Source organism: Aspergillus multicolor (assembly GCF_047715735.1).
Source record: "Aspergillus multicolor strain CBS 133.54 unplaced genomic scaffold BDW74scaffold_2, whole genome shotgun sequence".
NCBI lineage: Eukaryota > Fungi > Ascomycota > Eurotiomycetes > Eurotiales > Aspergillaceae > Aspergillus > Aspergillus multicolor.
The window spans coordinates 509,472-525,938 of record NW_027395953.1 but is presented as its reverse complement, the minus strand read 5'-3'; the positions used below and the strand labels follow the sequence as shown (position 1 = coordinate 525,938).

General features: G+C 51.8%; 6 protein-coding genes across 6 annotated transcripts; 3 read left to right on the top strand and 3 right to left on the bottom strand.

The window, feature by feature from the left end:
- Window positions 1-48: 48 nt before the first annotated feature.
- On the top strand, window positions 49-503 carry BDW74DRAFT_43584 (uncharacterized protein). Its single transcript, XM_073732787.1, has one exon. The coding sequence runs from the start codon at window positions 154-156 to the stop codon at window positions 409-411; it is 258 nt and encodes an 85-aa protein (XP_073588502.1). The 5' UTR covers window positions 49-153; the 3' UTR covers window positions 412-503.
- Window positions 504-2,082, bottom strand: mdm12 (ERMES complex subunit MDM12). Its single transcript, XM_073732788.1, has one exon. It carries the CDS (start codon window positions 1,909-1,911, stop codon window positions 595-597), a length of 1,317 nt encoding a protein of 438 aa, XP_073588501.1. The 5' UTR covers window positions 1,912-2,082; the 3' UTR covers window positions 504-594.
- Window positions 2,083-4,015: 1,933 nt separating this feature from the next.
- Window positions 4,016-4,986, top strand: BDW74DRAFT_143711 (uncharacterized protein). Its single transcript, XM_073722905.1, has 2 exons — window positions 4,016-4,185; window positions 4,292-4,986. The coding sequence occupies exon 2, from the start codon at window positions 4,596-4,598 to the stop codon at window positions 4,752-4,754; it is 159 nt and encodes a 52-aa protein (XP_073588500.1). The 5' UTR covers window positions 4,016-4,185; window positions 4,292-4,595; the 3' UTR covers window positions 4,755-4,986.
- Window positions 4,987-7,665: 2,679 nt separating this feature from the next.
- Window positions 7,666-8,125, top strand: BDW74DRAFT_43557 (uncharacterized protein). Its single transcript, XM_073732786.1, has one exon. It carries the CDS (start codon window positions 7,813-7,815, stop codon window positions 8,047-8,049), a length of 237 nt encoding a protein of 78 aa, XP_073588499.1. The 5' UTR covers window positions 7,666-7,812; the 3' UTR covers window positions 8,050-8,125.
- Window positions 8,126-11,248: 3,123 nt separating this feature from the next.
- BDW74DRAFT_173269 (putative BAP31 domain protein) lies at window positions 11,249-12,136 on the bottom strand (the record flags this gene model as incomplete). The annotated part of the gene is made up of 4 exons (XM_073727763.1): window positions 11,249-11,633; window positions 11,698-11,801; window positions 11,851-11,985; window positions 12,116-12,136. 4 exons carry the CDS (start codon window positions 12,134-12,136, stop codon window positions 11,249-11,251), a joined length of 645 nt encoding a protein of 214 aa, XP_073588498.1.
- Window positions 12,137-12,419: 283 nt separating this feature from the next.
- On the bottom strand, window positions 12,420-15,036 carry dus3 (tRNA dihydrouridine synthase DUS3). The gene is made up of 3 exons (XM_073732785.1): window positions 14,704-15,036; window positions 12,756-14,648; window positions 12,420-12,699 (listed from the first exon to the last, which is right to left on the bottom strand). The coding sequence occupies exons 1-3, from the start codon at window positions 14,883-14,885 to the stop codon at window positions 12,618-12,620; spliced, it is 2,157 nt and encodes a 718-aa protein (XP_073588497.1). The 5' UTR covers window positions 14,886-15,036; the 3' UTR covers window positions 12,420-12,617.
- Between the last annotated feature and the right edge of the window lie 1,431 nt (window positions 15,037-16,467).

The window sequence follows — 16,467 nt, the reverse complement described above, 5'->3', positions numbered from 1 at the left end:
AAAGCCCTGTTTTCTTTTCTTTTCTTTTCTTTTCTCTTTCCTATTTCCTCTTATTTCCTATCCTTCTCCCTGTTTCTATAACCCTGACCGAATTGTAAATCTGACTTTTTGCTGCCTACATGCCTGTCTTGCGCTATTCTTCTCCCTTAGCGTATGCTTTTGGTCGAATACCTACCTTACTTGTATCAAGGCGAGATTGCCTTGTTCATACATAATCTGGCGAGGCCAGGCGAGGCGAGATTTCTCATCATCCTTCTTCATCTTCTCGTCCTCTTCATCCCCCCGGGGACTTATTTAAGGGTAATATATTACGGTTTTTTCTCTACACTTCCATTTTTCGTTTCTCCCCCACCGTGGATGTGGATGTGGATAGTCTATAGATTAGGTACACTGGAGCCAGGCCGTGGGTAATTATTCGTCCAACTATTCAGCTAGACTTGTGATTTTCCTTAAGGAGATAATGCAGCATGAGTGCAGTAGACAAGATGTGGCACTCTAAATGCGTACGATGACGTAGGTACTGCATATATACCAAAAAAATATGAAGTATGACGAATCATATGTCTACAGCAAAAGTGGTATCTACAAGCGTAACTAGATAAGAAACGTATAAAAACTCGGGAACACAAGTTCCTCTTCAAAGATTCGACGGACCTGAGCCAGGACGAACCGCTCAACCTTGCCCACGTTTTTGAGAACTTGTTTCCCGTCTTCTTTGCGGCCAATTTCACTCTCGACTCGGATTTCCTGCAATAGACCGAGGCCCTTTTGATGGGGGCTTGGATTGCCACCGCCACTGCCACTAGCAGATGGACCAGGAGTCTCTTGGTTGTGACCGGTGCCGACTAGCGCTTCAGCATCTTCGGGAGATAGGAAACAGAAATGAACACGCTTGCGGATATATGCTATGACTGCGACACCGTCGAAGGTAATGCCGGTGACGTTCAGTTTGAGAGGAAGCCCGACAAAGCTGGGCATGGGGTAATCAAGAAGGATTTCGGCTGTTATTGATATGCGGATGTCGCCGGCGTATTTGGCATGGCAAAGGATTTGGAAGTCTTCAGGTCGGCGTTCTCGCATGCGCGGCGGGGGTTGGTCTTGAAGAAGCGGATTCGTAGCGGGTGAGGATGGGTCTTCGGAGTGCTGAGGACGTTCTTCTGGGTGAGAGGATGCATCGCCACTGTTATGATTCGAAGCGGAGGGATGCGTGCTTGCTGTTGATGGGCGAGAAGCCGGGTTGCTGGAATCGATATCGCCGTCGGCGCGGTGGAGCGGTGATGGCCGGGTTCCAGTTCTGTTACCTTGTCCTGATGTTGACGAGTCCGTCCAGTTGTTTGTAAACGGCGAGCCACCGGCGACGGCCGCAAGCGGAGTCTGAGTGCCCGAAAGACCTCCTAGCGAGATCAGGTGGTAACCGAGAGTCGAGGTTCCGCCGGGTATGCCTGGGGTGCCGGCGCGGGGTAAGAAGTGCGGGTTCAAATGGTCTCCAAGAGCTATCGGCGACCGTAATGGCGAAGAGGCATGTTGGCGGAAGTTCGCATCGAAGGGGTCCCGAAGTGCATGCTGGCCAGCTACTGGTCTATCATCTCGAAAGGAAGCTTCATTAAGCGTCGACTGCGATCTATCCCATGGGTTGTCGTGAGGGGGGTGCTGGAGATCTTCCGATATCTCTGATGTCGAGTCACCATACTCGTCATCTTCGTAAAAGTCGGCGAACGGTTCACAAAAGTCTTTGATCTCTAGATTAGGGGCGATAGTCCCGAAATCGAACGAGTGGACTTGGACTGAGCGGATGAAGCGCGGAAGGGGCACCTGCTGGAATTTATCGTGGATGAAAGAGCGGATGCGCTCAGCGAGAGCCTCGCCGTCCGGACCAGAGGTGGCGGTCCCCCAATTGACTTCGATGGACATCACATGTGGAGGTGGAAGGATGTTGGAGTAGAGTCGGAGAGGGGAGCCTGCGACAGCTAAGGAACCCGACCCGTCATGATTGTACGCAACTCACGTGATGACGCAATGGCCATCATGTGCCCTGGGCAGGCTCAACTTCCCAACGTGCATCGTCTCTATCACCGCAACGACAACGGTTGTCGAGCCGCATTTCCGAATCGATATGACCCTCGAAAGAGAAATGGAGCCGTGTCGATGCGTGCCTGGCGCCCAGCAATCCAGTGCGCTCTTCTTCCTGCTGCAATTGGGTTCACACCGCTTTAGGTTTACTTCGGCGCGTCTACCGACCCAAGACTTCGGCTCGCACTGTGCTGCCTCATTTCCTTCCGCGTCTCTTCTTGACTCAGCAGCGCGTGTTCACGAAACAAGGCCTCGCTCCCCGTTGGAACTTACTCGAAACGGCTGCCCCAAGTAGCTCAACTCGAGGAAAATCTCAAGGGGATGGCGGCCACGAGACTGCAGTGCTACCATGGTTCCTACTTGCCACAAGATGCCCCCATCTTTGTGGCTCAAAGACCTGCCAAAGTTCCGAGTTCCAACACTTGAGCCCTTGGATCTGCCGCTGTAATTGGTGTTTTGATCGTTTCCTGCACTTGCAAATGATGGGCGGGTGGATATGCGCCCATATTTCACCTCTAGCCTCGACTCCCCTCAATCCTGGCTTGCATTTCATCCAACTGGCTCTTCAAGAGAACAGCTTCTCCCTCTCTACTCTATCTGTGGAGCGGATGCATGCCGGCATCTACCGTGCCACCTTACTTTCAAGCCTAAGGGCTGTGATAAACATCTTGGCGGCGAGAAGGGGCGCCACTTCCCGCGAGTTTCTTTGTGATTACACTCGCAAGTCGGCCCTCGCTAACCCACAACTCCCTCGTTGACTCGCTGGCCTTGTCTTCTGCGGCACTGACACCGAGCATCACCCGGTGACGCTCAGCGAATGGTTCTTGTGTCACAATGGAAGGATGCAAGGTATACCCCAAGGACGCAATAATAACCTGTCTCTTTCAGCAGACCCCTCCCTTCTAGGGTGATGAATGGCCTTTGACGTCGGCGCGCCCACCCATTTTCAAAGTCAACGCTAACCCTTTCCCCTCCCCCCGCGACCGGGTTGGCTTCACGGAGTTCCCTACCTTGATCGCCACCGGGTAACCAAAACCACACACTCTCTGACACCCTCTCTGATTTGATGATGCAAATCAGCTGATGAGAGCTGTATGCGGTGCTAATGCAACTCTCATGTACGGTGCGCATCACGACTGCCAAGGAAGGCAAAAAGTTACGGATACTAATCAGTCTTTTCCCTCTGATTCGTGTCTTTGCGCACAAGCCAACGCTTTCCAAGGTACAGCTAAATCACGCACATTTGATAGAAGTGAGGCGGGTAGCATGCTGTCTTAAATAACGCCGTCCAATCTGCTTCCTTTTATCCTTCACCGGTCCGAGGCATACGTGATCACCGGTCATGGCGTTGTGAAGAGCGGCCACTGGCAGCTGGCACCGCGCATCCTGACTAGACTAGGCTATACTTGTTGATAAGGTGGTGTGTGCAGTCTGGGTCATTTACATCCCGCGTGTCGAAATTCTCCTAAAAGCCATCAGGAACGGCCTAAGACCGGGGACTCCTTCCTTCATATCCTGAAGCTTACGCTTGCTCGGCTAGGGTAATCTGCACATGAACCGAAGAACGTCTCTGCGTTACTGAGACGGATTAAGGCTCTCCTAGTACCCGACCCTCCCCCGCTTCGTCTAGTACCGGAAACCTGTGAATGACTGATAAAGGAAAGTGAGATTTGGCTGCACTAACGACCTATATGACAGAACAACTAGCAGACAAATCCGATCAGGCAACTCTAATGAAAGACTGTAGTAGATATTGGCAAGCGACAACAAAAAGATACATACAAACAAAAACACATGCAGCAAGCTCTGGACAAAATAGCTACCAGGGCAGAAATCAGCAAAAGCGAAGGAAACATAAATACGAAGCAGCAGATGCAATATAACAGACGACGGCGCATATAACTGCCCCCCCCCCCCCCCCCCCCCCCCCCAACATCCCTCCTTCAATCAGAGCCCCCAGAAAAACAACCAAAGCCCATGGAGCGGTCAGTCCGGAATACGTAGTAAGAAAGCCGTCTGCGTCTTCGGCCAACGCCGGAGCCGATATCCAACAAGTGAGCTATCTAATCCCTCTCGCCCACGGAAGACAGGGCTGCAGTTGCCGTTCAGAGACTCCTGCACATTCGTTAGACTCTGCAAGTCCTTTCTTTGTCTCGTGAGTTCGAGTCGCTTCTAGACTCGAAGCTGCTAACTCGAACTCCTTCAGGACTTGTCTACTCACATTGGAAGGCATCCCCAGAGCCATGGCTAGCCGCCGTGCTGAGGGCAGTTGAAGCCGGATCGTACACGGATTTGCTGGCGCACGCCCGTGCAAGATGTGCCTCGCTTGGCGCAGTAGACGACATCTCCCTCAGGGTGGGTGCAGCCGCAGTCGAATTTGTAGAAGTACTGAGAGCACATGGTGACTTGGTCGTTAGCGAGGTAGAGATGTATAGGTTTTTGATAATGAAATGAAGGCGACAGGTGAAAATGGATGAGGAGGATTTGCTTCGGATTGCTTTGAAGGCTGGTGAGCTGGATTGTTGATGATGGTTCGAAGAGTCGACGGGTGGTTGAGGGTCTTAAATAGTTCAGACGCCCGAGTTGGTGCAATCCCAAGGCATAGATGGGACTCGCTCGATGACTGCGCCGCAACAACGCCTTCGATGAACCACAACAAAACCAAGCAACGGGAGTGGGTATGACAGTTGTAGAAGACTGAGTCAGAAGAGAGAAAATAAAATAAAGGAATAAAAATGGAAATGAAATTTTAAAAATCAAATGGGAAGCCGTAGTAGGCAAAGGCAGACAGACAACCGCGGACAAGACCGCGGACAAAAGCGTAGTGAGTTGAAGGTAAATGAAGGTCAAAAAAACTACTGATGCAAGGTCTTCCTTCCTTGCCCTATTTCCCCCTTTATCTCCCCCCCCCCCCCCAAGCGACCTGGCCGTCTAAACTGCAACAAAGCAGTTGGTGATTCAAAAGTTCATCACACTCGAATGGGATTATCTCATCGAATGGTTCTATCCGCGAATTTTGAAGTTCGCCGAGACTACTCCATTTGACTTCCAACACATCTAGGGAGATTGGCCGGTTATGCGGATCATCTGTGCAGGTCAAGGCCGTTCTGAGGTCTGTGCAAGCAGGCAATTCCTGCCCTGGCAAGTAGATGGGGGCAAGGGCACTGGTCTGGTCATCGGCAGGATCCCGCATCCTTGCTCATAAGCTTCATTAAACCCAGGCCGCATCGTAAGAGGCTTGACATCATATTGAAGACACACTCTGCGCTGCACCGGTGAGCCAGTCACGTATGCAGCTAGTGAAGAGAGTATTTGAAAAATCAGAAGAGGCCAACACTTTCGCTATCGAATCATTTCCCGTATTGAACCAACAGTTCTATCATTGTTCGAGGTCATGCCGCAGTTCGGTTACTGCCCTGATTTGCGCATCTGACGAACATCACGCAGCGGCCAGGCAGCAGACCGGCATTTCTTATTGTGACCTACATCCGCCCTGATACCTTTGTCGTCATGAGAACTTGGCATCCGACGAGAACGAGTGAGGTTGCACCGATACAGGCAGGCAGCCCTCCTGATACAGTCATATCGAAGTCCGGGGCACCGCCGCCGGGACTTGACCCCATGCCTATTCTCAGTCCACATGAGAGCCGCTTGCTGCAGTGGCATTTGACTCGCGAGCCACCTGCGCCGGTCAGGGGTACAACTGCAGTTCCTTGACGTTGCCGCGTTCCACATTGACATCTAGAGCTAGCGGCTTTCGGGGCCGTCCGCTTGACCCAGCGGCGATGCCGGTCCCTCAGGGAGAAGACCGGAAAGCCAGAATGACAAGTCTGCAAGAATCACATTGTCATCACAGCAGGCCAGAGTTGATTCTTTGAGCCGGCCAATGTATGAAGCAATCAATACTTGACGCAGTTGGTGATACCTGCAGGCTGCAAGCCTCTTCGGCGTCCCCACCTTTCTCCTTTCATTTCATTTCTGATGTGGATCTGGTGTTAGAACCTCCAACCTCGACCATAGAGGAAGGACAACGACGGGCTATATCAAAATGAGTAAATGGACGTCAAGAAGGTTGCATGCTGCGCTGCAGGTTGGTGCGCGATGCTGGCACGGTTTATAGTCGCTAAACTTAGTGTGTCATCCTCAGAGCGTTCTCGGCCTATGGATTCCCGCGTCATCTTCACAACCGATGGGGCCAGCCGATGAAGAAGGCCATCACGAGAAGAATAATGATCCCTCGGATCAAGGTACCGGCGACACCCTAACTCTAAGGCTCACTCCGTGCCCTCCGCGCCACTGACAGCGGACAGTGCGGTGCAGTGCAGTGCAGCGGCCGAGCGATACGGCGCGTAGGGTCGAGGCGCTAAAACAGCGACAACTGAGTCACTGACAGGTTGATCTCTAGAGGCACAGCAGTCGCGTAGCCGCCGTTGGGTCAGAGCCACCGGCGAGCAGATTCTATAGGCGTTCGTTGAATCTCTGAGGATGCAGCCTGCAGCTGTCGAGAACGCCTTGTCGATTCCGCGTTGGGGCCGCAGGAGCCTCAAGGCACGTGACATGGGGGTTTGCTTCCAAGGTGAAGTCCGTTCTGTCTGTTCTTCCCAACTCGCCTTCACCAGCAACTATTCTCTCGCCATCAGCCTCCCATTGTGCCATTTACCCGTTCCTCAGAAATAACCGCCTGAAAGAATAAGACTTGGGGAGGTAAATGTCGAGTGCCCTTGCAATTGCTTGTTTGGGTCAGCATCTGGTCCTCTTGCTGGTCGAGTGAGGGCGAAAGACAGCCTTAACGACGCGCGACCAATTTACATTGTGCGATCGCTTATTTACGTCCTACTTACATAACCTACCGAGCCACTCCGGTCCAAGTTTCAATTTACTGCATTGCACCTATCACCATGAAAACAATGAGATAGGCGGTTGGCCACGATGCGAGGGTAGCCTGCAGCCAAGCGACGACCAAAGAATAGACCGGGGTCATGTGGCCACACGGCGGCTAGAAGAATGCGAAGAAAGGAGTCCAGAGCGTCCAGGGGTTACACCAAGCTCTTCTAGAGCACGATGACCCCACGCTCGAACGCTCAATTCAGATCGATAGTCAAGGCACGTTTCTTGGCTGAACTTCCTGGTTGCTGATCATCCGAGGCAGGGTTTCGGGAGCGCGACGGCCCAGGCACTTGGGCTGATGAGAACTCGCAGAACGAGCGTAACTCACCGGCGCCGACATCCAATAGCAGCACGATAACAACACCAGGCCCGCATCAACTGATACACTGTACAGCGTCAGCACCATGACCATCCCGGTATGGTGGGGTTCTTCCCATGCGGTGGAAAGCGGATCTCCAAAGCCAAGCCTGGGATTAGAACAGGGAGGTGCGGAGAATGACGTTTGCAAGCCCTCCGGTTCGAATGATACCGGTCTAGACATGTGAAATACGGAATACAGCATGTTTGACCATCGATCCACCCTTGGGCGTGGGATAAGCAGAGCAATGCTTGACCGAGGGCACTGAATTCCGTGCTGCTGATCGACAGCTCTCGGTGACCCCTCATGAACCTGACGACTCTTGGCTGTCTCCTTCACATCTATAAAGAGGTCGACTCCGACCGACTGGAATCCTTCTTCATCAACTTTCTCAAAGCCATTCTCGAGAAAAACTATCGTCTACTGTCCTGAACTTCCAAGTCTTTTTCTCAGACCATCAATCCTTCTTGCAACTTAACTGCAAATAACCGAACACTATGTACACCTACACTCCCACCTCCAAGTTCCTCGTTCTGGCTCCTATCCAGTCTCCTCCGCTTGCTGCTGCCAGCGAGCAGACCGAAACCAATGCCACTTCAGTTCGTGAGCGCTCCGGCAGCTCGTCGTCCACCAGCAGCAGCGGCCAACTCAGCCGGGGGGCTGCAGCCCCCCTCCCCGCGGGATTCCTCTTCCTGGGCTACGACCACCCCAGGGCCCCCAGCCCCAGTGTCTAATTCTAAAGCGTAGCGATGCTCTCCACCCTGGAGTCTCGGATCGCGCTGGGCACGATATCGTCATCTCTGCAGTCTTTGGTGGAAATGTTTTGATTGTCAAGTCTTGTTTTCTATTCTTGTTGGGCCATTACTATACCATTCGTTCGCGACGACTATGATACCACTACAACCTGGAGGCCCGGGGGACTCGAGGGGCCACAGGAGAGGAAGCGAGGGGCGCTAGAGGATATTTGCCAAGAGACAAGATGATACTTGCCAAGCTCTGTGCAATGGATGATCTGATAATTTGCAGCTCTTGTACCACAGCCAAGCAATGATAGTCCAGACTTCGCCCCCTGATTACTCTTCTAGTAGGATAAACAATGAAACGTGCCGATGTACAGTGCGCAATCAGCGTTTGGACGTAATCTTAGAGCCAGTGATACTGTGACGTTGGTTTGAAGAATGGACTATAGAGCCCATTACAATGGTGCCTAGTTCGGTGAAGTGTTTGAAAACCCAGAATAACGAGTCCGGTCGACCTTCCCCGGAGGCAAGGGGTGTGGCAAGGTCAGGCGGGGTAGGCATTCCCATGAAGGATCCATAATCTCATCTCATCTTTTAGCTTATCTGCCTGCAGCCAACTTAATCTGCACCGACTTTGCCTAGATGATACACCAATAGCCACAGTGCGCACCAATCACAGCCCCCAATTCGCACACAATGCTGGACCAACTCCAACCAGCTCAACCTTCGAAAAAGTAATAATGCGCCGATTGCGAACCTGTCCACCTTTCGAGGCAAAAAAACGCAGCATGTCCTCCAAGCCCCTTTTCTTAGCTCTTACCGATGGCGTACGAAGCACACTGTGCCCCAATCCGCGGATAGCCGTTCGGCGGTGCCATCCAGTAAGCTGGTCGTGCGGGACAGGGAGGGTCATATGACGCTTTGTTGCTTTTTTGCCATTTTCTGTATACTACAGCTACAGGATCGCCCTTGGCTCGCTTGGCTTGCAAGGCCCTCCTTACTTACCGGCGTTTACCTTATCTTACAGCCCACGGATTCGCAAGCCGCTGGAGAATGCATGGGCATGTGGTGCTCCCACGTCAGATAGTTATCAATTCAGTCATCATTAGCAGATTCCGTGAGATAATGTTGGCTTGCCCGTAGATCGGTGATTTGTCAGGTTGGTCACGGTCACGGTCCGAGAGCCACCAAATTACCCAAGTAACCAAGCCTCCTGGATCTGCCTTGGCGCGTAGACACCTCGCTGGACACCCAACACTGACGCAAGAGTCAAGTCTGATCGCGAGACTTCTTTGGGCATCTTCTCTCGTGCAGACTCAGGAGTGCCTTGCCTTTTCCTCACATCCCCTCAAGTTTTCCACAGAGTGCCTCGTAACGAGCCCAACCCCGCACGATCTTCTCCGTAAATCGGCGGCAACCCCCTGTTCCCCTCATCCCGCCCCGCAAACGCCCGCTCTTCCCAAACCACATGCTTCAAGTCTTCAAACGCATCACACCATATTCATGTCTATCCTCGGTGCCATCGTTCAATGAACAACCATCCAGTACGCCATCGGGAGGTATCCCTGGTTCCACCCATGATGCAGAACATTTCCCCGCATCATTCCTTGCCGCGTCTTTCCGCCCGCGAGAGCCAGGCCTAACGCCCCGTCGTCCATTCCGCACCAGCTTTAGAACCATCTACTTACGTACCCAAGGCGGTCACCTTCTGATGCTCACTCAGACTCAGGAGTAATATAGGTATTTATCCCCATCACGCTCCTAATATGTGCTGTCGAGACCGCAACTCTATCTCGATGTATTCCACTCCTCCGTCGACCTGACCAGGGGTATTCCGCCTCCGCTCCGCATTCCGCTCGTCTCCACCACGCCCTCCGCCCCGACGACACCATCAACGCGCAATCAATGACCAGGACACGCGAGCATCATCAACGCGTCATGCGAAATCGTATATCCGTGAATACGGAGTACGAATTATCGCGACCCGCACCGAGCGTCACCGAACCTGAGCCTGAACCATCACATCTCGCTTGCGCACACGGGAAAGGAGAGTCCGATTTCCGAGGCCATGCGAAATGATTCAGGAACCGGTTGGCAATAGTCTGTGGGCCATGGAGTACCCTACGCTTGCGAGATTGAAATCAGGTTTCGTCGCTGGGAGCGGGCCGATGGGATGTGCCAGGGTCGATCTCTGTTCGGATGATGGATCACGGTCTAGACTTGCATGCATGATGCGGTAGCTTCAGGGACACACGGCTTGCTATAGAAGGTCTCTTTCGCTGCGTTCACGGTAGCTTGACCATGAGGAATGGATGTTACAAGGTGGATGGTGACATGCTGTGTCCCTGAGCTGAGATTGTGGATAGGGGTTGGTACGCAGTGGCTATGAGTAGGTATATTCCCTAGCTAGGACGTACTTATGAAGGTACTATGGACAAAAGCCGTCATATGATTGCCTAAATCGGACGTACTTTAAACGAGTAGGCCGCCGTTTGACGGCATCCTTCCGGTCTATCAATTATACAGGCAGCCATCATCAAACTAACGAAATGATGATGACTTGTGATCAGTTACTGTCTACGGAGTTGAGCCTCCGCTTATCAAATCATCTATTATTCTTGCCTGCCCTAAGGCCCCTAATGGTTGCGATAGAATCCACTGGCACGTAATAGCTTGCGTACGGAGTCGTACCTGAAAGCCGAGAGCTAGGTGGAAATATATTTGGAAGTGGCCTGCAGCTAGGTGTGCCGATAGCCGACCTATAGTTTGATCTTATTCACACTAAGGTTTAGCAGCTAATAGTTTAATTAGGCTCGACTACTCCAACTACAAGCTAGCCCTGAGAAGAAAAGGCATACAAGTGTTATGTACTCGTACTAGTTCAGAAGTTGAACACTCCAAGCCTAATAAACAACCAAGTGCACTTTCTTGCTACGGTGCTCACAACTCCCTCGCACCAAACACAAATAATCGGCAATAAAAACAGTTTTCGTGATTTCACAGCATTACGGCGTCGGCTGTACCGTCCCCATAAGATATGTTCGAACCACCATGAAGCCTGGCGACCGGCTGGTGCAATGACGGCACCTTCGGAGGGGGAAAAGAGGACTCATTGCTGCGAGCAGCAACAACGGAGTGTCGCCAGCTCACGTCAACCATGAGATTACACTCGATTCCGGAGCCCTGAGAAGACTTATAGGTCCTTCTTCTCGCCGGAGTTGTCGCCCTTGTTGCCAGAGACCTGGTCACCAAGGCTGTGGTACTCGCGAGTCAGACCTTCAGCCTGCTTCTTCAGAGTCTCAATATCACGCTCCTTCTGCTCAAGCTCCTTCTTGAGACGGCCAATCTCGCCCATGTCACCAGCCTGCGCAAGACGAGCCGAGTCCTTGCCACCGGCCTGCTTGTTGCCCTCGAGGAGCTTGACACGGTCTTCGAGGCGCAGGGTTTCGAGGATCATGGTGTAGGTGCGGTTGAGGATAAGAGAAAGGAAGAGCGTGAATCCACAGAGGTACATATTGCGCTGCGAGTAGAATTTGCGAGCCTGGACCTCCGCACGGTCGGTACCGAGTGCGGCCCCTCTGCTGACGGATCAATTAGTGAATCCATTGACTTGGGGCATAGGCCCGGTGGTTGAGTACGTACCCCACGTTACCGCCCTCCTTCGAGAAGGTAGACACCTCCAGCTGCACCCGGTACACGCGGTTGACGCTGTCGATGAATAGGATGAGGATGAATATGAAAGTTATCTGGAATGGTGTTAGAAGCAGGCATTGTAGCATGTATAGAGACTCGTACCCTCAAACCATATTGTAGTTTTGCTATTACCGGGCTCTCGGAAATGAAAGCGAAGAGCTTTCGCTTGATGGTAAAGGGGAGGGGTACAATCAAGCCCATAAATACTCCCATCTCGAGCACGAGAAGGCAAAAGACCTACATTTGACACACGTTAGCTTTCACGAAGCTTCAAGACACAACTCGAAGAGGTGCTCCAGGCTGCAACAATACCCAATTCGCGCGCTGGGTAGGAAAGGATGAGTTATCGTTGTGGCAGATTACATACAAGACTGTAGTAGAGCGTCATTTTGCCGACTTGTTAGCTTAGATGACTTGTTGAGGTCGTTCTGCTGTCTTGAGTTGTTGTTTTGAGAGCTTAGGCTGAAAGATGAAAGGGTGTTCAGAGAAGGTAAACAAAAGCTTAACCAGCGATTGTTGATTTTGAGGCCTGGAAGGTTTAGGTTAAAGGAAGTCGCTTGGCGAACAGCTGGGGAGAGAAGCAGTGATATACGAAGAAACCTGGTCAGCTCGATGGAGAGAGATGAGGTAGGTGGTCTTTTTGAAAAGACTGATGTCATAACCTTGGAAACCCGAAGCTGCCTGGACCGAGTCACATGACAATCTCACGTCGCACGCAGCACGTGATATGCATCATCCATTACTAAGCGGATCGGAGTCGGCTTTCTATCAGGGCTATTTATGGCTACTTCCAGGGTGTCTTAATGCTAGAGATCATACTCCGTAGACGGATACAATGCCGTGACTCTATTTGAAGCCTATCGTACCGACTAACCCTCTGTGTCGTAGGCATTGGACTTGTGCTTAGGGTCGAACTTGAAGTCCTTGTGAGCCGGACCCAGGAACATCTCACTAAAAATGGACTAATCAGCAACCGGTAACATCAATAGCTTAGCGAAATGACTTACCTTAGCTTGATCCAATCCTTATGGTTATGGCTGCCCATCAATGTCTCCAATTCATCCCTACCACGCCAATACGGAGGTCGGTCGTTCAACCTTGGCGGAAGATACTCGAGCAAACCAATAGGCACGTAACGGCACGCAAAGCTCAGCCATTCGAGCAGGAAGCGTCGAGTGATGCCGATACCATACTCATCTGATCCCCATGTCTCCATGCCGTACCTGGCGATTTTCTCAATGTACGCTAACCGTTCAGTAGGCGACTTGTCAAGGTACTGGCCTGCTTGGATTTCCTCAAAGAGCCATGGCTTGATTAGGGCTCCTCGACCAACCATGACGCTGTCAACTCCGGCGTTCTTGATATGGTCTTCGTAGTCAACATGAGAGTAGCAATCGCCATTTCCTAAGAACCACGTCTTTCCGCCATTTGGCCGCATTCGCTCCTCAGGCTCCCGGATGGTGTCCGTGATGTTATCGGACTTTTTGTTAAGACGTTTGATGAGCGCGGCGGTTTCCGAGATGTACTCCCAGTTAGCCTCTTTGGTGTACCGCTGTTGCCGGCTGCGTCCGTGGAGTGTGACTGCTGCTACACCAGTAGGACCGCAGTTGAGCAGGCTGGCCTCGTGGCCTCCAAGAACAAGGCGTTCGACCAGCTTTTGGGCATTAGGAGCGTTGTCTCTAGTTCCTGTGCGAATTTTGACTGTGATTGGGATCTCTTGCGAGACGACGTTCATTCCCCGGAGCATCTTCTCCAGTTTTGAATGCGCGTCAAGCAGTGCCGATCCGGAGCCCTCTCGATATAGGAGGTCAATAGGACAGCCGCAATTCAGGTCAATGACGCGTAGGTGAGGAGTAAGACTGGACAGAACCTCGGTGGCTTTCATAACCCATCTGTACTTGTTTCCCGCTATCTGGGCACCAAACTTCATGTCTTTTGAATTGTCGTAGTCCTGTACTACGCTGGCGCGCGAAGAGACGGTCGGTGGCAATGCCTCCGTTTCGTGTGCTCGCATCAAAGCCCACTCCGGCTTGTGGCCCTGAATCAATGGCATACTGAGGGCCATCTCGGAGTAAGTGAGTTGGGCACCAAGTTCCACACAAAGTCTCCTGAAAGGCAGATTTCCCTGCGTCGTCAGAGGTGCTAGAGCAGGTGTCTCGGGCCCGAAGTACAGCCGTCTCTTCTCAGAAGGCATAAAGGGAGCTTCTGTGTATTTCGCCCGGTTTTCTTCTTTCTCCTCTTTCTCCTTGTCTTCAGCAGTATCTGCTTCTTCATCCTTGCTCGGTTTCCGCTTATGATACAACTCTTCCAGCTGCTTGGATGTCAAATCTAACCAATTGCTATATTCGTCGGATCTTGGTGTTGGTTTCTGTCGTTTCGCGAGCGCTATCTTCTCTGCGGGTGTGGTCGTATTCACAGTACCGTCTTCTGCTGCGAAGGGAACAAGCGGCTGGGCTTTCTTCTTGCGCCCCTCGTCCTCGATCAGAACCAACTCCTTTCTTCCGTCTTCAGTTTCACGTTCAATCGCATGGGAACCGGAGAATCGACACTTCCAGCCGGCATCACACTTTCCACGAGCGTCCCACACGGGACAAACGCCATTCATCGTTGTGAGATCCTCTCGCTTGTGCTCCTTCAAGTATGCTCGCAAGTCATGTTCAAACCGACATTTGTCGCCAAACTGGCATTCGGCAGGTGAGAATTCCGGAGCAAAAACCCTGGTAGCGCAGAGCCCCTTCAAATCCTTTGACGTCCCAAAAGTGCGGTTCTTATTCTGCCCAGTGTTCTTCTTCTTCTTTCCTTTCTTCTCGTCATCGCGGTCCTGATAAGCGGCTGCTTCGGCGGCGTCATCTGCGTTGGTTTCTGCTGATTGAGTCTGCTGGGGCTTGGGAATGAGAAACCTAGCAAGCAAATTAGCCAAAGTGCCAGCGCATGGTCTTTTTTCGAAGCGCATACTCTGCCTTGATCGGCGCGACACCTTTTTGTCTAGGGACCTTGGGAGCCTCTCCGTTTTGCTGCTCCGAGGTAGGCTCTTCCAATCTAGCCTTCTTCATCGGCGGCTCTCCGGTTTGATCGGTGCCATTCGGCAGGGTATGCTTGGGAGCCTCAGCATCGATAATTTGAGTCGTGTCATCCATGACTAATTGTGACAATGAGGCCGGCCTTCTCCACGCGTAAAGCGAACAAGTGGGATCAGATTAGATCTCGGTCTTGGTTCTAGCATGCACTGCGGACAATTTTTGAAGACCCGCCGCGGAGTGCTGGGTTTGCACTGTTTGCATATGTACCTGGATGTGGCGCAAGTGGGGGTACGGCAGGATAACCTACTAAAGACTATTTGTAGGTGGAAAGGAGTTGCATTTTCGAAAGCATCATTGCGCACATTGACTCAGTACTAAGTAAGGAGTATTACAGTACTATAAATTGACTCAGATTATGGTGAGGTGCATGGTTATTGTACACTGCGTATGGAGTAGTGCGGAACGGGATATCCCTACCTAGCACGCTAGGCACAATCTTATGATGTTGGTATAGTTCTAGCGTCAAGCCAAGAGCCAATACACTCTTCCCCAGTCGAACCCTTTGTTGGTGACTGACTCGGCTTAATGGTATTGTCGATACGGCTAAACCCTGTTCCTGTCAAGGGTGGCATGGTCTTTCCAGCCCAAAGCACGAGGTTCCCTTGGCGTCTAACAAGAATCACCAGGAGGTTTCAGTAATCCCTACGTCAAGAGAAAGACAGACAAAGCAGCGGACCCGGCGCTTCATGAATCATGGGCAACAACTGAGTACGGAGTTCTGAGGACGCGTACTCAACCCACGCTCACTCTTGTCCACAAGCAATGATACGGAGTTGAGTGCCGTAGATCAATGGAGAACTACTTCATGAACTGACTGGTCAGTGGTCATGTATCTCGCACCGAGCCATTACTCGTGCTCGAATCGGAGCTTGTTGATCAATGCAACTTGCTGGCTGCGCTCCATCAGCCCCTGATGTCGTGTGAACGCTATACTAGGGGTCCGGATTTCGGAGGAAGTCCGTGGACGGCTTCTCTGTGAAAATGAATGGTTTCAGGGGCCGTCAAAATAAGCCAATTCCAACTAGAATATTGGCTGTATTGACTCGATGGCAGAAGGTTGGGACTGCAAAGGGGCATTCACAGATTCACCAGGGTAACTTAGCCGGAGACGGACGAAGAGCATAGGTACTGCATGAGAGCCAAGAGTCTGGGACCGCCTTGCTTGCCCCTCCATTTCCAATCAACTTGAGATCCCGATAAGCCCGGGGAAGCGGCAGAAGAATGGAGGTGAAGAAACATACTTGGAGATGGTACCGTTCAACGGCAACCCCTATCGAGAATCGGTTCCTGCCGAAGTTCCGCGTTTGACTTGTCGATTGCCAAATGACAGTCACTATACGGAGGAGCATTCATCGATAAAGCCGTTAAAAGAGGTCTCAAAAATTGGACCGGCATGCTGGGGTGTTGGATCGAGGAGGAACGCTGTATGAAACACCCAGTATTTGTTACCTAATAAAACGCCAAGAGTGGTATGGTGGTATAATTGGGTAGGCTAAGGACTTTCTGGAAGCACGCTAGAGGCCGGGCTAACAGTAAGGCCGATGGATGACTCCACCCCAAGGTTCAGGTTTCCATGTCATCAGTATACATCATTACTCACTGCTCAGAGACCACGTCTGTTCTACGTAATGATTTCATC